Source organism: Ostrea edulis, chromosome 1, assembly GCF_947568905.1.
Source record: "Ostrea edulis chromosome 1, xbOstEdul1.1, whole genome shotgun sequence".
Lineage (NCBI taxonomy): Eukaryota > Metazoa > Mollusca > Bivalvia > Ostreida > Ostreidae > Ostrea > Ostrea edulis.
In genome coordinates, this window is record NC_079164.1 from 23,067,795 (window position 1) to 23,089,349 (window position 21,555).

General features: G+C 34.9%; 1 protein-coding gene across 2 annotated transcripts in view; it reads left to right on the top strand.

Annotated features, from left to right (window-relative positions):
* The window catches only part of LOC130051273 (low-density lipoprotein receptor-related protein 4-like), a 160,410-nt gene that overhangs the window by 73,688 nt on the left and 65,167 nt on the right, over positions 1 to 21,555 (top strand). For both annotated transcript variants that reach the window (XM_056153075.1, XM_056153074.1), the window contains exons 4-18: positions 8,169 to 8,316; positions 10,406 to 10,516; positions 10,790 to 11,044; positions 13,614 to 13,764; positions 13,947 to 14,084; positions 16,233 to 16,338; positions 17,052 to 17,190; positions 18,353 to 18,472; positions 18,623 to 18,850; positions 19,379 to 19,559; positions 19,794 to 19,921; positions 20,025 to 20,181; positions 20,629 to 20,741; positions 20,825 to 20,950; positions 21,071 to 21,238. In XM_056153075.1, coding sequence (XP_056009050.1) covers positions 8,169 to 8,316; positions 10,406 to 10,516; positions 10,790 to 11,044; positions 13,614 to 13,764; positions 13,947 to 14,084; positions 16,233 to 16,338; positions 17,052 to 17,190; positions 18,353 to 18,472; positions 18,623 to 18,850; positions 19,379 to 19,559; positions 19,794 to 19,921; positions 20,025 to 20,181; positions 20,629 to 20,741; positions 20,825 to 20,950; positions 21,071 to 21,238 — 2,269 coding nt within the window. The remainder of the gene's footprint in view (positions 1 to 8,168; positions 8,317 to 10,405; positions 10,517 to 10,789; positions 11,045 to 13,613; positions 13,765 to 13,946; positions 14,085 to 16,232; positions 16,339 to 17,051; positions 17,191 to 18,352; positions 18,473 to 18,622; positions 18,851 to 19,378; positions 19,560 to 19,793; positions 19,922 to 20,024; positions 20,182 to 20,628; positions 20,742 to 20,824; positions 20,951 to 21,070; positions 21,239 to 21,555) is intronic.

The window sequence follows — 21,555 nt, forward strand, 5'->3', positions numbered from 1 at the left end:
TTTTCCCTTTCGTCTCCGAGACCGTTGGATGGATTTTCCTGAAACTTTCACAGGTTATAGGGAACGATGGTACCTCGAGGCATTTTTTTCATTTTTTCAAAATTCACTTCCGTTCGTCAGATACGTCCGATTTTCCGGTTTTTGAAAGAAACTTTGTCCGGGGGTAAACTTGAAAACCACTAAAATAATCGAATGAAACTTTCAGGGATGATAGATCTATTTTCTCTATGGTGCATGCACGTAATATTTTTTGTCGCCGTCACTTCCGGTCGTCACCGGAAGTGATCAAATAAATCATCAATTTCAAACTTTTTTCTTTCAAATTGAAACCTACTTTGGTTTACTATATCTCGTTCTAATTCTCAAAAAATGTTGACCCCACCGGAAGTTGAATCTCCAACTCCCGGTTATATCAAAGAAAGACTATTCATTCTCACATTTTTCAGTGCCATAAATCTCGGTCATGAAACTAGTTAATGAGTTGAGTTTTACATATATTATAGTCACTATAAATGTCTAGAGTAACGTCAAATATTTTTGTAAAATTCACTTCCGGTCGGCAAATACGGCTTATGAGCTGTTTTCGTTGTCAATCGTTTTTCTCAGAAACGGTAAAAGATAGAGTCACCAAAATTTCAGAGTTAATAGATCTCACATTGTAGGGGTGCAGTAGGGGGGTAAGAATGTCGGCCGTCACTTTCGGTCGTCACCGGAAGTGATTAATAAATCATAAATTTCAAACTTTTTTCTTTCAAATTGAAACCTATATCGGTTTATTAGGTCTCGTTCTAATTCTCAAAAACTTTTGATCCCACCGGAAGTTGAATCTTTAACTTCCGGTGATATGAAAGAAAAACTATTCATTCTCTCATTTTTCAGTGCCATAAATCTCGGTCATAAAACAAGTTAATGATTTGAATTTTACATATGTTATAGACATTATAAATGTCTAGTGCAAATTTAAATATTTTTGTAAAATTCACTTCCGGTCGTGAGATATGGGGTGGACATATTCAAATCTTTTTTTTTCAGTTTCTCAATAATGAATATAGATAGACGCTGGAAACTTGTAGAGTTGATCAACTAACATTAGTCCATTGTACACATACATTCAATTTTTTCGTCCGTCACTTCCGGTCTATACCGGAAGTATTTGAAAAATGTCGATTTTCCGATTTCTTCGAGTGATTTCTCAGAGATGGTGGATAGATTTTCTTGAAATTTTCAGGAATAATGTCTTATGAAAGGACCTTCCTATAACTATTTTTGTTTTTACAAAATTCACTTCTGGTCGGAAAATATGGCCGATTTTCTGTTTCTCAAAAGGAATTTTGTCCAGCATTTTTCTTGGAAAAGGTAAAATATAGGTTCATCAATTATTCAGGAATTATAAATCTCCGTTTGCAGTCGTGCAGTAGAGGGTTGAACATGTCGACCGTCACTTCCTGTCGTCATCGGAAGTGATTGAAAGAATCGCAAATTTCAAACTTTTTCTTGTAAATTGAAACCTATACTAGTTTATTAAGTCTCTTTGAAAGTGTCAAAAGAATATTGACTCCGTTGGTAGTCAAAACAACTACTTCCGGTTTCTTGATAAAATACCTTTTTACTTTTCATCTCTTTGTCACCATAAATCTCGCGTATATTTGAAGTCTTTCATATGATTTTCACATGTCATAATAAAAGTATTAACTTCTAGAGTTTTGATCAGTTTGTTTTTCAAAATTGACTTCCGGTCGATAGTAACCTACTACTTTTTCTTTCTTTAGTCTACTTCTTTTTTGTTGAGAACTCTTTCAGATAGAGACGTGAAATTTTCAGGGAATATAGACAGTAAAGAGTCGCTGTCATTTATAGGAAAACGCATCATAAAAGTACTTCCGGTCATCACCGGAAGTTACGAGAAATGAGTAAAAAATTCGATAATACATTTCTCATTCATTGTTAAGGCACATTTTCTGATATATTTAAATGGTTTTCGTAGGAACAGAAAGCTCTTTACCGGAAGTGATCTAACGGAAGACCTACTCATTACTAGTAATGAGTTTCTAGTTAGGGTCTTCCGTCTTCAGCGGAAGACCCTTCTATTATTCTATTGTTGATTTTTCACTTTTCTTATTATTATTAGGGTCTTCCGTCTTCAGCGGAAGACCCTTCTATTATTCTATTGTTGATTTTTCACTTTTCCTATTATTATTATTATTATTCTTTTTTTTTTCTTCTTACCGATTTTTGTGCAGAAGATTTGTCGGAGATGGCTGGATCGATTTGCTTCAAATTTTCAGGATTGATGCGTTGCCATTTGAAGTTTGTACCGCCGTTTGAATTTTTGAAAAATCACTTCCGGTTGGAAGTTATCCCCCTTTTATCGATTTTCAGATGACCATTTTGTCCAGACAAAAACTCAAAAACGATAAAAGCTAGAGTGCTGAAATTTTCAGTGATGTTAGACGACATGTTGTAGTTGTGCACCTGGGTTTTCAAAATTTCCGGAAGTGCCTAGTATGGAAGCTCGGTAGGGGTCGAAAATGGAGTTTTAAAAAGTGTCCAATTTTTTTCCACGTTTTAAATCAGAACTTTTTACTCGTAAATATTTTGTTTAGACATATATAACAAAAGTTGTACAGTTTATTGAGATCTTTCGTGCCATATCAAGAAATGGGCCCATGGGCCTCATGGCTCGCCTGAACCATTGAATTTCTGTTACAATCAATAACTTTTTTCTCGAGAAACTTTTGATAAGACATGTAGAACAAAAGTTGTTCAGTTTCGCAAGCGTTAACTAACGATCTGAAGAAATAGGCCTGCGGATCTCATTGCTCACCTGAACAGTTGGGTTATTGTTGCAATCTATAACATTTTTGTCAAGAAACTTTTAATAAGACATCTAGAACAAAAGTTGTTCAGTTTTGCAAGATCTTTCGAAAAACATCATGAAAAAGGCGAAAGGGCCTCATGGCTCGCCTGAAGAGTTTGATTAGTGTCACAATCAATAGCTTTTTTCTCGAGAAACTTTTGATAAGACATGTAAAACAAAAGTTGTTCAGTTTTGCAAGATCTTTCAAACGATATCAAGAAAAAGGCCCTCGGGCCTTATGACTCGCCTTTACAGTCTGATAAATGTCGCAATCAATAATTTTTTTCTCAAGAAAATTTTGATAAGACATGTAGATCAAAATTTGTTCAGTTTTGCGAGATATATTTAGAATTATATCAAAAAATAGGCCTCCGGGCGACATGACTCGCCTGATCAGTCGAATTTGTATCGCAGCAAATAACATTATTAACTTTTTTCTCGAAAAAAGGCTGACCCCTTTAATTAGTGGCCGAGAGTTGCAGAGAGTCTTTAATTTATAACACTTAAATGATCAATATTTGTAAAACATTACCGAAGCTAAATTGTACGTCTAGATAATATATTTGTATAATTATTTATGAACGAAAATCTCAGTCAAATTCTTATCTCATCACATCTAAAATTGGACGGAAGACCCACTCGTTGCTCGCAACGAGATCGCATCTAGTTAGGGCTTTCCACCTTTCAGTGGAAAGTCCTATTGTTATTGTTCTGTTTATTATTATTATTATTATTATTATTATTATTTTCCTGCCGTCAAAAAAAATCTTCGTCTTAAGACTTATCGAAAAACTTTAGAGTCCATCATATAGTACTTCTTGAGAAACGAATACAGTTCACCCTGCGTAATTGAACTTTGACCCCTTACGGAGTTATTTGACCTTTCGCAGAAATCATTGTTAGCACTTCTACTTTGTAACCGTAAATGATAGGAGGATGAAACCTTTTCTAAAACATAGAGGGTAATTAGTAGAAGCGAAGAATTTAAAGTAAAGGGATTCGGTGTCCCCTAAAGGGAGTTAATGCCTCTTTATGTTTTGCGATTTATTCGTAAAACATGTCGAGCTTGAGAACGGTTTGTCGTAGAGACATGGGACCAACTGGAATAGGATCGGTGACCTTTGACCTTGAAAATTAGGTCAAGGTCAAAGGTCAAGGTCATCAGAAAAGAGGAAAAAATAGCACTTTTTATACTCTCTTTCCTGCTTAAGATAGCGTTGAAATATTATATGGGTAAGTATGGACTTCTTGATTGGTTTTGATAGTATGCATTACAACTTTGAACTTTGACCCTTCTGTGAATTTCGGAGACTCGCGTCGAAAACCTTGTTATCGCTACTCCTACTTAACGGAAAGTCATAGAGACACGAAACCTTCGCTAATGAATTCACAGTAAAACCCTCTTGCAAAGAAAAAATAATCAAAGGGATACAAAAACCCTTAAGCATAGTTATTGCCCCTGAAAGTCTCCAATATCATTATCTAAGCCTATAACTTTTATATTAATATAGATAGAGACATGGGACCACTTGCATTAAGACCGATGACCTTTGACCTTCAAAATGAGGTCAAGGTCAAAGGTCAAGGTCATCATCAAAATTAATTTTTTTCCATTTTCAAGGTCTTTAAAAGTATTTTTATCATTGATAAGTTAACCGAAAGTAACCGAAAACCCCTAAACAAATTATTGCCCCTGAATATCTTGATTAACATTTTTTTAAGCTTATAGCTTTTACATTAATATAGATAGAGACATGGGATCACTTGCATTAAGACCGATGACCTTTGACCTTCAAAATGAGGTGAAGGTCAAAGGTCAAGGTCATCCTGAAAATTATTAATTAAATTTTCTTGGTCATTTCGAGTTTCGTACACCATCTTAAATATTCTTAAATGTCTTTTTTTAAATCATTGCAGGTGGAAAGCCCTCTAATTGTTCGCGAACAATTAGGATCACTAGTTATTATTATTATTCTTTTTTTTTCTCCTTACCAATTTTTGTGCAGAAGATTTCTCGGAGATGGCTGGATCAATTTGCTTCAAATTTTCAGGATTGATGCGGTGCCATTTGAAGTTTGTACCGCCGTTTGAATTTTTGAAAAATCACTTCCGGTTGGAAGTTATCCCCCTTTTATCGATTTTCAGATGACCATTTTGTCCAGACAAAAACTCAAAAACGATAAAAGCTAGAGTGCTGAAATTTTCAGTGATGTTAGACGACATGTTGTAGTTGTGCACCTGGGTTTTCAAAATTTCCGGAAGTGCCTAGTATGGAAGCTCGGTAGGGGTCGAAAATGGAGTTTAAAAAAGTGTCCAATTTTTTTCCACGTTTTAAATCAGAACTTTTTACTCGTAAATATTTTGTTTAGATATATATAACAAAAGTTGTACAGTTTATTGAGATCTTTCGTGTCATATCAAGAAATAGGCCCATGGGCCTCATGGCTCACCTGAACCATTGAATTTCTGTTACAATGATTAACTTTTTTCTCACGAAACTTTTGATAAAAGATGTAGAATAAAAGTTGTTCAATTTTGCAAGGTCTATCTAAGGATATCAAAATATAGGCCCCCAGACATCATGGCTCGCCTGAACAGTCAAATTTGTATCACAATTAATAACATTAATAACTTTTTTCGCGAGAAACTTTTGACAAGACATGTAGAACAAAAGTTGTTCAGTTTCGCAAGCGTTAACTAACGATCTGAAGAAATAGGCCTGCGGGTCTCATGGCTCACCTGAACAGTTGGGTTATTGTTGCAGTCTATAACATTTTTGTCAAAAAACATTTAATAAGACATGTAGAACAAAAGTTGTTCAGTTTTGCAAGATTTTTCGAACAACATCATGAAAAAGCCGAACGGGCTTCATGGCTCGCCTGGAGAGTTTGATTAGTTTCACAATCAATAACTTTTTTCTCGAGAAACTTTTGATAAGACATGTAGAACAAAAGTTGTTCAGTTTCGCAAGCGTTAACTGACGATCTGAAGAAATAGGCCTGCGAATCTCATGGCTCACCTGAACAGTAGGGTTATTGTTGCAATCTATAACATTTTTGTCAAGAAACTTTTAATAAGACATCTAGAACAAAAGTTGTTCAGTTTTGCAAGATCTTTCGAAAAACATCATGAAAAAGGCGAAAGGGCCTCATGGCTCGCCTGAAGAGTTTGATTAGTGTCACAATCAATAGCTTTTTTCTCGAGAAACTTTTGATAAGACATGTAAAACAAAAGTTGTTCAGTTTTGCAAGATCTTTCAAACGATATCAAGAAAAAGGCCCTCGGGCCTTATGACTCGCCTTTACAGTCTGATAAATGTCGCAATCAATAATTTTTTTCTCAAGAAAATTTTGATAAGACATGTAGATCAAAATTTGTTCAGTTTTGCGAGATATATTTAGAATTATATCAAAAAATAGGCCTCCGGGCGACATGACTCGCCTGATCAGTCGAATTTGTATCGCAGCAAATAACATTATTAACTTTTTTCTCGAAAAAAGGCTGACCCCTTTAATTAGTGGCCGAGAGTTGCAGAGAGTCTTTAATTTATAACACTTAAATGATCAATATTTGTAAAACATTACGGAAGCTAAATTGTACGTCTAGATAATATATTTGTATAATTATTTATGAACGAAAATCTCAGTCAAATTCTTATCTCATCACATCTAAAATTGGGCGGAAGACCCACTCGTTGCTCGCAACGAGATCGCATCTAGTTATTATTATTATTCTTTTTCTCCGGTACTTTTTTGTCCGGTAGTGTTCTCAGAAACTACAAAAGGGATCGATATGAAACTTTCCAGGATGATAGTATAGCGTTTGTAGATGTGCATGGTGATAGTCATTTTGTCTGCACATGCATGTACGCGCGCGCACGTGCATTGCAATTTTGGTACAAAAATTGGAAAATCGGATTGCTAAGGGGATCGATATGAAACCTAAATAGAATGGTAGTATATCATTTGTAGATATGAAAAATGATAGTAATTTTGTCTGTACGCGCACGCATGCGCGTGCACATGCATTACAAAATTTGTATGCTAACTTTGGAATCAGTCTAACTTTTTTGTTGTTCATTGAAATGGCTTGAAATTCATATCATACGTAGATATTGAGACCCTTAACAGATTTGCATGGTCAAAATTACCAATTTGCACGCGCATGCACGTGCGCTTCATTTTGAATGGATAATACTAAAACGTTTGTAACTATCTTATTTATGAAGCGAATGAGATGATATTCACAGCATACGTAGACAATATGTGTATCTATATATTGGTGTAACAAAAATGCCAACGCACACGTGCATGCGCGTGTAACGTTTTTTAAATGTTCAATTTTTAAAGGATGATAACGTTTTTGTTTTGCATCAAATTCTATTGATATTAATGGTTTAGATGTGTCTTGGTACTCTTTACAAATTGCTGTGGTTAGAATTACTGCTCAGCACGTACATGCACGTGTGCTGAATTCTGATTGGACGATTTTAAAATCGCTATAACTTCCTTGTATTTGGTGGAAACGTTATGAAATTCACACTGCTGGTATATGATACACATGCCTGTTGAACGACATCAACAAAAATTCGGAATCATACACGCGTGCGCGTGTATGCGCGTGCAACGCTTTCTTTCATTTTTTGGTACTGAAATGACCATATTGAACGTACTACATGTAATTGCTTGTGTTGTGTTGACACCAACAGACAAATCAAGTTTAATTAAATATATTTTAAGACAAAAACGTCAGGTAGTTGAATGTAATAGTGAATCACGAATTATCCGGGCTTCATTCGGCTTGTTGAACTTTGTATTCTTTTGTGGCTTTTCCCCTGTTCAGGGGTTAATCTATTTACATAATCTCTAACTTGCAATTATAGGTTATATATTTTGTATGGAAAAATATGTCGACCAAGTTTTTTGGAGCGTAGACGGACCGAGTTTGCGAGGTCCGTCCGCGACAAAAAACGTGGTCGTCATATTTTCCCATACAAAGTATATAACCTTTTTATTATATGCTTTCAATTTCATTTAGAAACTAACAGCAATTATATTTTTAACGATTTCTTTATTGGTTAAACTGAGTAAAAGGTGAAAAACACGAACAATTTAAATAATTAACGGCGTAGTAATTTGCTTGTGAATTGATTGTGACGTACTGTTTGCATATATCGTGTGATATATCCTAGCAAACCTTTAAAGAAAAAGAAGAAACGAAATTGAAAGTATATGATAATATTGATATGTTTGCTTTTCCCTCTCCGTCTGTACAACAGTGCGACCTCACGTGTTTGTTTTCTTTTGTTTAGAATATGCTGCACGCTGTTAGCACTGGAGCTAAAACGGTGTTTGGTATAGACACGACATCAGGATCATCTCTTTACAGCTTAAAGCTCGAGTCAGCAAAGCCATTCGCTGTTCACGTTTACGATGAAGAGACACCCAAGTATTATTTAGGTGCTTATGTCTGAATTTACAAATATTCTATCATATTGTTAAATGAAAAGTGAAGATAACGAACAGTGATCAATCTTATAACTCCTATAAGTATTACAAAATAGAGAGTTTAGTAAACACGGGACCCTCGATATGCCAGAGGTGGGATCAGGTGACTAGGAGGAGTCAGCATCCTCTGTCAACCGGTCACACCCGCCCTATATGAAATAAACAGATCCTAGTTACCATCTAATCATAGCAACTATAGCTAGATAAACATGTCTTAACTCACATCTATCCTATGATGAAAAGGTGAAGATAATGAACAGTGACCAATCTCATAATTCCAACAAAGAACAGAACATTAAGAGTAAGGCAAACACGGGACCCTGGACACACCAGATGTTTTGACATTGTCTAACACGAGACCCTGGACACACCAGATGTATTGGTATTGTGTAACACGGGACCCTGGACACACCAGATGTATTGACATTGTGTAACACGGGACCCTGGACACACCAGATGTATTGACATTGGCTAAACCTTGACGAACATATCTCAACTTACAAACATTTCATCATGTTGTCTATACTTACATAAATATTTCTGAAGGATATACTCAACGTTTTCCAGTAATATATATTTTTCGTGACATTTCAAGTATAATTCACTTGCATTCTATCGTTTCTGTAAAACATATTGGGTTATATTACCAAACGTACTTTAGGGTTTAGCATATTTTGAAAGTCCCTGATTGTTGGAAGTAAAAACGTAAAATCATCTCTCATGTATTATAAAAGTTTATATACATGGACATTACAATGCTATTGTAGCACAGAAAGGAGAGCATCTTTGAAACACACGGGGATCAAACCCGGGTCCATTCATTACTAGTTAGGGAATCTAACCGCTGATCTACCCTGACTGATATACGAAGTTTGGTATTATTGCTACAATATAAAATTCGAAAACATACAAAAACTCCTCATACCAAGAATATGAAAAGTAATTTTGGAAAGATGTCAAAAACGTTGCGTATGTCTTTAATTTACACCTATAGAGGGTCTTAACCTAATTCATCATGCCTTTACTTATACCTATAGAGGGTCTAAACCTAACTCATCATGCCTTTACTTATACCTATAGAGGGTCTAAACCTAACTAATCACGGCTTAACTTACATTTATAGAGGGTCTAAACCTAACTAATCACGGCTTAACGTACATCTATGGAGGGTCTACACCTAACTAATCATGACTTTACTTATACCTATGGAGGGTCTAAACCTAACTAATCATGACTTTACTTGTACATATGGAGGGTCTAAACCTAACTAATCATGACTTTACTTATACCTATAGAGGGTCTAAACCTAACTAATCATGACTTTAATTATACGTATGGAGAGTCTAAACCTAACTAATCATGACTTTACTTATACCTATGGAGGGTCTAAACCTAACTAATCATGACTTTACTTATACCTATGGAGGGTCTAAACCTAACTAATCATGACTTTACTTATACCTATGGAGGGTCTAAACCTAACTAATCATGACTTTACTTACACCTATGGAGGGTCTAAACCTAACTACTCACGGCGTAACTTACCGTTCGTACATTATCTGTACACAGGATAGACGTTTAAGTAAAATTATCAAAACCAAATATATATTCAGCATTTTTAAATGATTTATAATTGTTAAATTTGTAGGAACTAATTTTCATTTTATCGTATTTCATCGTATTATATTTCAAATGAAAATACTATTTGTTTATTTTTGTTTATTGTGAATTAGCACAGTGTGTGTTTGTTATACATGTAGTAAGTTATCCAGCCACCTGTATTGTTTATGATATATCGTAAAGGTATTCAGTTTTATTTAGTTTTGCGGCTATAACTAACTTACCATCAATGATAAAGGTTGAATTGTGAGAAATAACTTCTTGACTTTTTTTTTTTAGCTTGAAAACAGAATCATCATTGAACTTAAAAAATGATGAGGAATTGGTATGCATTGCCTAATATGTAGTATTCGTTAGTAATTGATTCCTTTGTACATGTATACATTGTTATGTAGGAAAAGGTATACTTTTTTTCGTATAGACCCGTGTTCTTCTCGAGGCTGTCAACATATGTGTGTTAACACTCCTACGGGCCCCACGTGTCTCTGTGCCGAAGGCTCCCGACTCTCCACAGACAGCTTGACGTGTACAGGTAACTCAGATGATTTCTCTGTTAAATGAAAAAATCCAGAGATTTGTAAAATGGCAATTTCATTTGCGTTATGGAATATGATATAGAAGCATAGATTCTTGATCACTGAAAAAGTATTCCATGCTTGCTGTAGGTTATCACATTTTCATCAAATTTGGTGAAGTTTAATAGACTGATACACGGAATACATCTACTTCATTATGTAATGACGTGTTTACTTATATTTGTTTTCATTTTCAACGAATTTCAAGATTGGTTTTGTTCATTCCTCAGAAAGTTCATGGATCAACGAAGATGGTTTCGTCGTAAATAATGCAACAACATTTTTCCTGTTTAGCGTGCTCTCCGTCAATGGAAGACGTGGCCAGATTCCGTATCTTAGCGTTTCATCTTCCTTCATCGAGACCTTTGCTGTCGATGCCAATTTGCATGTTATCTATTATATAGACAGCAAAAATAGAGCATTAAAGGAATTAAACATCGTCAATAAGCAGATCAGAAAATTGGCATCCGTGTCATCCGCTAGAGGTAAAAACACATGAAATATCGTGCGGCATTATCAAAGTTATCGGGATACGGTAAATTAGGTAACAATGGTATTTGCCATAAAGTCACAAGACTGTCTAACAATGTCCAGACAGTGAGTAGGAAAGCAAAGTGTAAATTCTGGATGTCTTTGAGTTCGTTAGAACTCCCACTTTAATGTTACACACTTCACATAACGATGTTTAATCGTCTCTCCACTAGTGCAAAATGTTATGGCATCGAAAGTTAACTTAGTTGTATAAATTATAAAACGTGTTGTGGAGGTCCCGAAAAGTGTTTGCCCAAAGTATGAATATTGTCTTATTTGGTAGGTTCTTTTTTCAAAATAAGGATGAAAAAGTCATCAATTTATAAATCTCATATCAATCAATCAATAGCAAGACAAACACGGACCCCTGTACACATCAAAGAAGTGATCAGGTGCTCCGGAAGAGTAAGAATCTCCTATTGATTTATCACACTCGCCATGAGCCTTATATCTTGATCAGATAAAGGAAGGCATCCGCAGTCAAAATCAGTATACAAAGAACCGCCTAAAAATGTGAGTGAAACACGTAACACGCGGATTCTAAGCAACGAAAGGTTTTATTTGCAAAGTTGATCATGGTAAAGACCATATAATATGCGGAATGCTGATTTCAAAGCATATTATTTCAACCCCAATATTTACATTTGCCAATGCGTTTCCTTTTATGATAATACTAACGAAATTTACATTCAATTTGTGATGACATGAAATCGGCCACGTGCTCAGAATTTCTTGTGTATGAATACAATCACCACTTCAAATGTCTTTCATCTGGCTCTTTGCTTACGAATTGCGGTAGCAGATTTAGATGAGGCCACCTCCTGTTATCGTCATAAATTTAGAAATAATGTGAGTAAAATCCCAGATTGGCACCCAAAATAGCTCCATATTTTGGCTAATAATTGACTTTCATATGTGTCCCTTTCAGAAATCCTGGATCTGCCACTGCAATGAAGGAAAATAAAAAAGAAACACACATCAGAATTTCTATAAAGAATTTATTGTGTAAACAGACACACATTTCGTCAATTAATAAAACAAATATTAAACATACCGTTCAGGTGTTTTAAGATTTTAAATACCGCCTGCAACTAAGTTTAAAACTGCACCTTCTGCAACATGGCGAATTCATACCATGCTTTTGATTTTGGAAATGAAAAAGTGGAGGCAGACTTGATAATGATAATCTGCTATTTCCGGGCAACATTCATCACGACTATGAATGAGGCTGGTTTCGAGGCTCGAAAAATACGTTCATATCAGGACAACGCTGCGAGCATTCATTAAAATGTGAACAAAAACTCCGTCAGTTTGTGTTTATTTTCTTCTTTACACCTCTTGCAAAGTGATAAAAATATCTTGGAAATTAAGATAATTAATGCTCTTGGTCACAACATATCGCTTAGATAACTTGAAGCAACTTGCACCCCCACCCCCTTTGCAAACGACCCTGGCTCGGATCCTGCAAATGACAATGCATGTGGGTTCATAGCTGTTTTGCTATATTCTACCTCCTTCTAGACATCCGATTCCACCTCTGATGTATTTGTTATACTTTTAATGACTTTTCTTTATAGTAAATTATATTCTTTATAGTATTTATTAGATTGATAACTGCTCGTTATTTTCACTTGCCGGATATATTATTGAAATATGTATGTAACGATCTGAGACCGCATGAGCGCTAACAACTTAAGATTATGATAAATACTTACTCTTCCGCAGGATATTGATAGATAATGACAGTTAATCACGTATTGTCTGAAACATACCTAAATATTTAGTTTAGATCGGCGGTTGCCCTTTTTTAAAAGAGGTTTTAGAAATTTGTGGGACACATATTTGTTCATAACGGTTGCTAGTCCAATGTCTCGTTATACACATGTTGACGTTGGTGTGTTAAGTGTGACGCAAGGACAATCGTGGTGCAATATATCATTCCATACAGACTGATTCGATATACCGGCCCTTTTATTTGTACAGCTGAATATTCAATGATACATACCACCACCCTTTTTATACTTGTACATTTGCGTGAATGTTGGAATTACGATTGCAATGGTTGTGTGACCATGTAATGTTTACTGTCTGTGTGATATAGCGAGAAAAATCCATTGCATTATTGAACAATTCTAATATATCATGTCATTTTCCCGCGAGATAACGAATGTCCTCACTGGCACAGCGCACTATTTCATTGTGACATCATATACTACTGAGTACCTTGAAATTCGCATGATTAAATCGTAAATATTGTAATGAAGTTTATTTCATTGCATTATGATATTCTCTTTATTCGTTGTAATCCAAAGCCCGAAATTGAAACCAAAGGAATTATGACCTAGCCTTTATGTAGGATTTAACCATGAATTTAAGAATATGTTGAGCTGGGATTGAAATCAGAAACTGTAGAATAGAGAAGTCGAACATAAAAGTACATTTTTATCGAAATATAGTCCTTTAAGATATCTGTGATTTTTTTTATATCAAATTTAATAGAATATAATTCAACAATTCATGCAGATCTCATTTTTGACTGGATTTCCAATCTTCTTGGATGGATTGAACCTCACCAGTCTAGCATCAGGACCTTCTCCCTGAATTCTCGAACAATTTCAACAATCTATTCTGGACTTCAACGGCCCGTTTCACTAACGTTGGATGCACATAATGGGTCTGTTGAAATTTTACAATGTTTCACAAGCTAATTCTCTAATTCAACGTCAAAGTAATACTAGTATTGATTTCTCCTTCATTGTTTCATAGTTATCCAGTATCATATTTTGTCTATTCTAAAAGATTTAATTTCGATTCTAAAGAACCATCTGGATATAAATATATTTGAATACGCTTTAGGTATCTTTTCTGGATTTCCGGATCATCAGGGAAGTCTATAATGCGAGGGACATGGAACAGGGATACTCCCAAAATCATTGTGTCGTCTGCAAATATGGGCAATCCCAGTTCTCTCCATTATGACGTCACAAGTAGCAGGTAATTTCTAATTCTGTGGAAAATGAATGGATTAGCATTAGATATTTCAATGATGAAAATCGTTCAATTCGTATCTTCTATGCAAAAACTGAAGGAAGACAGTGAAAAGTTTACCATCATTCATCAAGAATGCAAAAACGATTTAAATCTTGGAAACATCGTGTTGACGATGTATTTCCATCAACACTTCTTGATAAGTTTTCATCCTAGAATTACGTGATATCATAACGAACTAGAAAACAATACAAAGTTTTCTACATCCTTTTCAAATTTGAATGTTTTACTGAACAAAGATATTAGCGGTAAACTAACAACTAAACTTTATAACGAATGGAATGACTACAATTTTGTCACCGTCAACCTCCAATGTCTATGTAGTACTATTCCATTACCATGTGTATGGAGTCTTTCAACTGATTGCACACGCAATATCACATCTGTTTGTATCAAGTTCTAAACCTGGGCAAGCTACTGATAAATATGTTGATATTACAGGAGCATCAACATTGGAGTTCAGAAACTGCAGTTTGCACATTCTATGATCATTCTAATGATATCATTTGCAAACACAGTGTGTCATCGGTCCAGTGTTTTCTCACGTGTTTCGTACTAATTGTTAAGGTGTTATTTTCATGCTGATGTTTTACTACAAATTACTCCATGTCAAAACAGAAGGATTGATGTCGGTGTGACAATTCAACTGGGGATGCGAAATCTTTCTGAACAACTAATTCCATGTCTGGAGTTTCTAGGGGTCCATATTTTTCCTGACGGCATTGTGCGGTCGCACAGTGTTGTACACCAATCAGGCATGGGACGGTCAGAGTACGGGAGTTATGCCGAGCATGTTTGGTCAATATTAACGACAGTGGATTTGCCTCTCTAACTAGTTTATATTTGAATGCTATAAGATTTTCACTTGTGCAGAAGCAATATATTGAAGGAATTTTGAAATGTATACACATCGGGTTACATGACTGATACGATCAGGTGGTAATATGAGATGTTCCTCTCTGGTATATCAAATGCTTATAATTTTGTGTAACTAATGAACATCCACGTAGCGATATAGGTTTTGGCTACATATTAATATGGTAGGACACACACGGACCCCTGTATATACTAGATGTTGTATCAGACTCCTAAGAGGAGTAAAGATCCCGTGTTGATGAGTCACACCCGTATTGGACCCTCTATGTCCAGGTAAACGAAGTAGTCACAATACGTATAAGGCGTAACAATAGATATGAACCACGTTAGACAACATTCAGCCTAACATATTATATTTTTAAATTAGTTAATTTTTAAAGTATCAATTTTGATGATTTATATCATCCTGGTAAACTTCGCATCGAAAAACCACAGCGCTCTACAGAAATATACCTCATTGTACTTCACACTATATGACGTCACATTAAATACGGATGCATATTTAATTGCTGTTATGCAATTTAGAAATTCATTTCAAAATCAAGGATTATCTCCCTCATGCATAACTCTTATCCTAGAACGAATTTGGCTCCACTTTTTGGCACGCTGATTTTGGCTATATTTAGCTCTAAAACTTCATAGTTATTTCGGATTTCAAACATTTCCGTTGAGCATCACTGAAGAGACATTATTTGTCGAAATGCGCATCTGGTGCATCAGAATTGGTACCGTATAAGTTTTACATTAAAAAGTACGTCACGAGGTATAAAGTAGTATCGAGGGGAAAATGTCACGTGGCAATAAAAATAAGACTTTTCTTTGGTACAATATATATTAACTGAAGAAAATTGACTTACATTGTAGCGATATGGAGTTTAGCAACATAATGACATATCTTCTTAAGTGTCAATTTTCCTAACTTTATAACGTTTGGGTAATCTTATTACTTCTGCATTCTCAATGGATCGGTGGTAAAGTGTGGTATCGTCTAATGTGTAAGTGTGAAGCTTGATTTTTGGTTGAAAACTCAGCAAAATTTTATGACATTTCTGGGATACTATAAGAAATAGTCATTGAATTTAGTCTTTAAAAATGGATGTTAAACTAGGCAGTTACCCAAGCCGTAACTAAAATGCACTCACTAAATTTTCCAAGGATTTACAATCTTAAATCTGATATATATACATGTATTATACACAGTTTTATTAATCTTTTCAGAATATACTGGCTTGATGGTACAATTATTAAAAGCTGTATGGTCAATGGATCTGACATTAAAAGCCACATCATCGCAGTTGGTGCAACGCAGGCATTTGCATATAAGGTTTACATTTTCTGATTTAAAAAAAATTCCTTTATCATTATTAAAATAAAATTATAGCTTGACTCAAACACTGGGTAAACAATGCATCCATGTGTATCGACATTCAAAATCTTGGAGGGAAATCAGCATGGAGCGAATTAAAACTGGTGTATAATTTACTGTCTGCATAGACACGAATATATTGTCCAAATAAAGAGGACAAATAGAGAGGGGTCAATAAAGATGCATGCTGCATTAACTCCCCTGGCTGTATAATCCTTACTATGATTTGGTTGCAAGCAAAAGTAAAGATACATGCTCAATATAAATAGTAGAACGTATAAAACGGTACAGATTGGGTTCTTATAGACACTGCTAGATGATAGTAAATGCCATGGCAAATGCGCTATATATAATTCAATTATTTGCTATAAGGATACACAATTAATCATAATTGATAAGTCCTTTCTGTTAGTGACGCAAGGGAAGGAATTTCTGCGATTTGAAAATTTATCGAGTTATATATATTTGCATACAAGTACAATGAAAATATCTAAACCATTTTCTTTATATAGACTGGATTATTTCACATTCCCTTCAACTACATGAAAGTTAAAACTTCTCCAGAAAACCACCATCATACATATTATTTGAATTTTGTAGATTCATTAGCACAGTACCAAACACTCAGCAAAAACTTCTTATACACGCTTATAAACTTATAATTGTTGTAGGATTTCTTTGGTTGGATATTTGGGAACAAACTTCATTTTGCCAGAAAATCAGCATCGACTAAGGAGGTTGATGTGGATGCAGTAGAAAACGCAAAAGAAGTCACCGTGTACGATTCTTCTCTACAACAGGACAGAAGAGGTTCATTTTATTCACAAAAGATTGGCAATATAAAATCTTACAAATCTAGTGGTTCATTATATTCACAAAAGATTGACAATATAAAGTCTTACAAATCTAGTGGTTCATTATATTCACAAAAGATTGGCAATATAAAGTTTTACAAATATAGAGGTTCATTTTCTTCAAAATAAGTCTTACTAATCTAGAGGTTCATGTTTTTCAGAATAAGTCAATATAAGTTGCATTTTCTCGCATGAGAGTATGGCGTGCAATGTCCTTAAACAGAGCTTTATTACCCTTTTACTCTGATGCTTCAGTTTGTTCTTCAGATCCCAAAATCAACAAAATTTACACAAGCACGTAATTTTCTTCTTTTTCATTGTACACATCTCACGATCAATTTCAGTTATATTAGTCAGAGTAAATCCAACACGCTGAGTGTACTTGATCTTTGAGCGTATTACGAAATACACATGATATTGTATAGGACATTATTATATAAATGCCTCTCAAATGTATAAGTGTGCATCTGGGCAGTCTGCACTATAAATCTTCACCATCGTCGTAAGTGTGCAAATTGAAAGGTGATGAGTTAAAAGGCTCCTCATCAAATGTTTGTTAAGTAAGTTTTATATAAATGCACGCCATTGTAGAAATCTATCTTCTCATGTTGCTCATTACGGTTTATACCCTGATCTAATTCATTTCAAGGATTCCTGATGACTGGTAATGATAGAATAAATTAATTTTGGTAGCGGGAGTGTTTGTTTGTTATTTTGCGCCCCATTCGAAATATTTTTACGTATATAAAGACGACACCGTCACAGATGTAGACCTATACACGACACTTAAAGTTGTAGCAGTTGGGTTCATAATTGTGCCAATGCCTTCCGTGACAAGATATTTACGTTCAATGTATCGTATTTCAAAGGATCGTGAAATTCACATTTAATGACTGGCGGAATAACATTCACTGCCGATTTTAAATGTCTGCGTCTAGGAGTCAATAAATGATCGAACCGAGATCTCAAACCGATTGGTCTAACCACGAGACTACCGCTATATTATGACATAATATCATCAATGCACGGGAGTATTCAAGTCTGGTGTTGCAGCAGCTACATACATCTATCAATCGACTGCAGTTAATGAATGACTTTCTATATCTTTTTAAACACAGGTAGTTGTTATGTCCTGAACGGTGGTTGTGAAGATATATGTATATCGACACAGAGTGGTCGGAAATGTGAATGCGACCTTGGTCTTCAGCTTCAATCAGATTTGAAAACATGTGACAGTAGTGAGTAATAACTTAGTTTAGTATCCAACTTTTCAAACATTGTTGTCATGTTTTTATCCTTCTTTGTAAATTAAGAAAAATGTGAAAAAGTATGTTCAAAATAATTAAAATCCATTAATAGCAAATTATATGTTTTGTTGCATTTTGTAGGCGTGTTCTCGACCAATTTCATTCTGGTCGCGGATTACTCACACGGAAGAATCGTACAGATCGACATTAGCACGGGGAATCTGGTTAAATTACCAATAAGTATAAGGACGGTTCCCGGGATCGCATTTGATAAAACAACAATGGAAATCTTCTACTCCGATACCACGACGAAAACTATTATGTCCACTTCGTTACATGGACAGAACACGACTCTATTCTACACAACAGGTATCCTATTATACATATACATATATGCATTCTCCCCGGCCCCATAGCTATAAAGTGAGATCAAAAGTCATTAGACTTTTCAATTTGATTAATGAAAAAGTGAAGATAACGTACAGTGACCAATGAAAAGGTGACAATAACGAACAGTGATCATTCTCATAACTCATAATATGGAGTAGAACATAAAGATCTGGTAAAACCCGGACCTGGTATCACGTGCCTAAGAGGAGTAAACATCCTTTGTCGACCTGTCTATCTAATAAATTGTATGATGCAACTTTAAAAAGACAAAAACAACAACAATATATAGTTTTGCCAATTCCTAGTTACTTCAGTTTAATATCATTTATGTCTTTTTTATGTATTTATTGTTCTTTCATTTAGTATTCTGTTTATGTAAAGAGCTTTAGGGTAATTTTGTTGATTATATAAAGCTCTATATATGTTAAAAAATACTAATACGAGTACTGGTAAACTTTTGTAATTGATATGATACAAACCGCCCACATCTAACTTTCGTTTTCACAGGTTTTGCTTATGCTGATCGTTTGGCGATTGACTATTCAACAGGAATCATTTACTACACCGCAGTGGGACCAACCCCCAGTCAGAGTTATATTGGAGTGGTCCATCGAAAAATATCCCTTCATAAGACTTTGTTGTCTAACCTGCACAGACCAAGAGAAATTGTGCTGTACCCATCAAAAGGGTCAGTCCACGACTGGCAGTACTTGATCGTATATATGCACAATTTCATAGAATATCTACGTAAATAAGACTGGGTTTTGATAAATTACAACCACATTGAACGAGGACATTTATTCTATAAGCCTGTTTACTTTCAATTCTTCTTTCTGAAGGTGTGTAATAACTACAATAATTGTTGCATCATGAAGGCAGAGTTGCAATATGTAATTCTTTTGATTTCCTTTTCGATGTTTAGTTTCTTGTACTGGACAGAGTTTGGAAATATAACTGAAATAGGTAGAGCATATATGGACGGAACGTCGAAAATCTATATTGCAACAACTGATCTTGGATGGCCGAACGGTCTTGCAATTGATTATACATGTAAGAAAATACATCTCAAATATATGAGTTCCTGCATTATCGTTGTTTTTTCAGTAATCCCTGAACGAGATACTGTGGTTTAATGTGTAGAATTCTCTTGTAGCTGAGAGACTCTACTGGACGGATGGACTAAAGAACCGCATCGAGTATTCTGATTTGAATGGCGGAAACAGACGAGTTCTGACGACGGATAATGAAGCACATTTAATGAATATTGTGATACATGAGCATTATCTGTATTACACCGCATGGAATCGACAGTTCGTATAACTAAAATAGTTTTATTTATTTAAACATATTTTACTGAGAAACTCAACAGGATTTGACAACAGGCAGAGCCTATGTAGGCCCTCTCCCAATAACTAAAATAATCATTCTTAATATATCACTAATAGCATGATCCATGGTTATTCATTGCCATAGTATTAATAATGGCTAAATTAAGTGATGTTTTCCAAATTGTCAAATTAATGATTATCAAGTCTATACCCTTCTATATTCATATTGAACATGCTAATACAATCGTGAAATATTGACATTCATTTTCTTCCTCAATTCGCCAAGTGTTCAACCTGCCAAAATTCCCGCTATACAGTCGTTTTATGAATTAAACTTTATTATCTGAAGATTTCTAAATAGTATTTATAGAACTGAGCCTTTTTCATATGCATAGCACTTTATTGATATATATGCTTCGTCACGCACAGACGGATTACAAAAATGGACAAAGAAACAGGTTCTAAAGTTACCTTTATGTCAAACCATCCAGAGCTTGGTCGACTTGACAGTCTTGCTATATATGCAGATGATATGAATGATGGTAAGGAAATTAACATCTGGAAAATTCATGAGATGTATAGTATTAGACTTGATTAAGATTAAGCCAAGCGTTCTATGTTGTAGTGAGCACAACTTGTTTGAGGAAGAACGGCAATTGCAGCACATTTTGCTTTCCTACGCCATTCGGAAGAACATGTGGGTGTCAGGACAATGTGGATCTACAATCAGACCAAACCACGTGTCAAGGAGGTTTACTGTCTTGTCAATTTTACACAAAAAATAATAAATCACTTAAAGAATTACACACACATACGCTGGGAAGTATTACCACCATATTGCTTTCTTACACCTGTCATTTTTTTTGTTTAGTGTCTCGCTGTATTACTCCACAGAACGTGGAGTTGCCTGACTGCGTTCCATATCCTGGTCAGACTTGCGAATTTAAGTGCAAACCCGGATACCGATTTGCCAACAGCAAGTATGTTACTTGTGATGCTTTCGGCAGATGGGTTCCATCCGTATCTTCCTTGTGCATTGGTAAACTTCTGATGTTCATATTCAACCAATATATATATATATATATATATATATATATATACATACATACATGTAATGTGTACTCATCTACTTTTACATTTAATTAATATTGTTCTAGTAATTTAAGAAGATTTAGCGAATTGTTCTAAATTCTAAGTTAGAAAAAAGTGTTTTGTGGCAGTATTTAATTTTATGATTATTTGTTTTACCGTTTTGTTAATACAATGGTGGTCAGAATATTATAAAGAGGATCTTGAACTAGTGCTTATGGCATATGAAACTTGTGATATGAGTTACCGGATTTAATATTTCCCAAA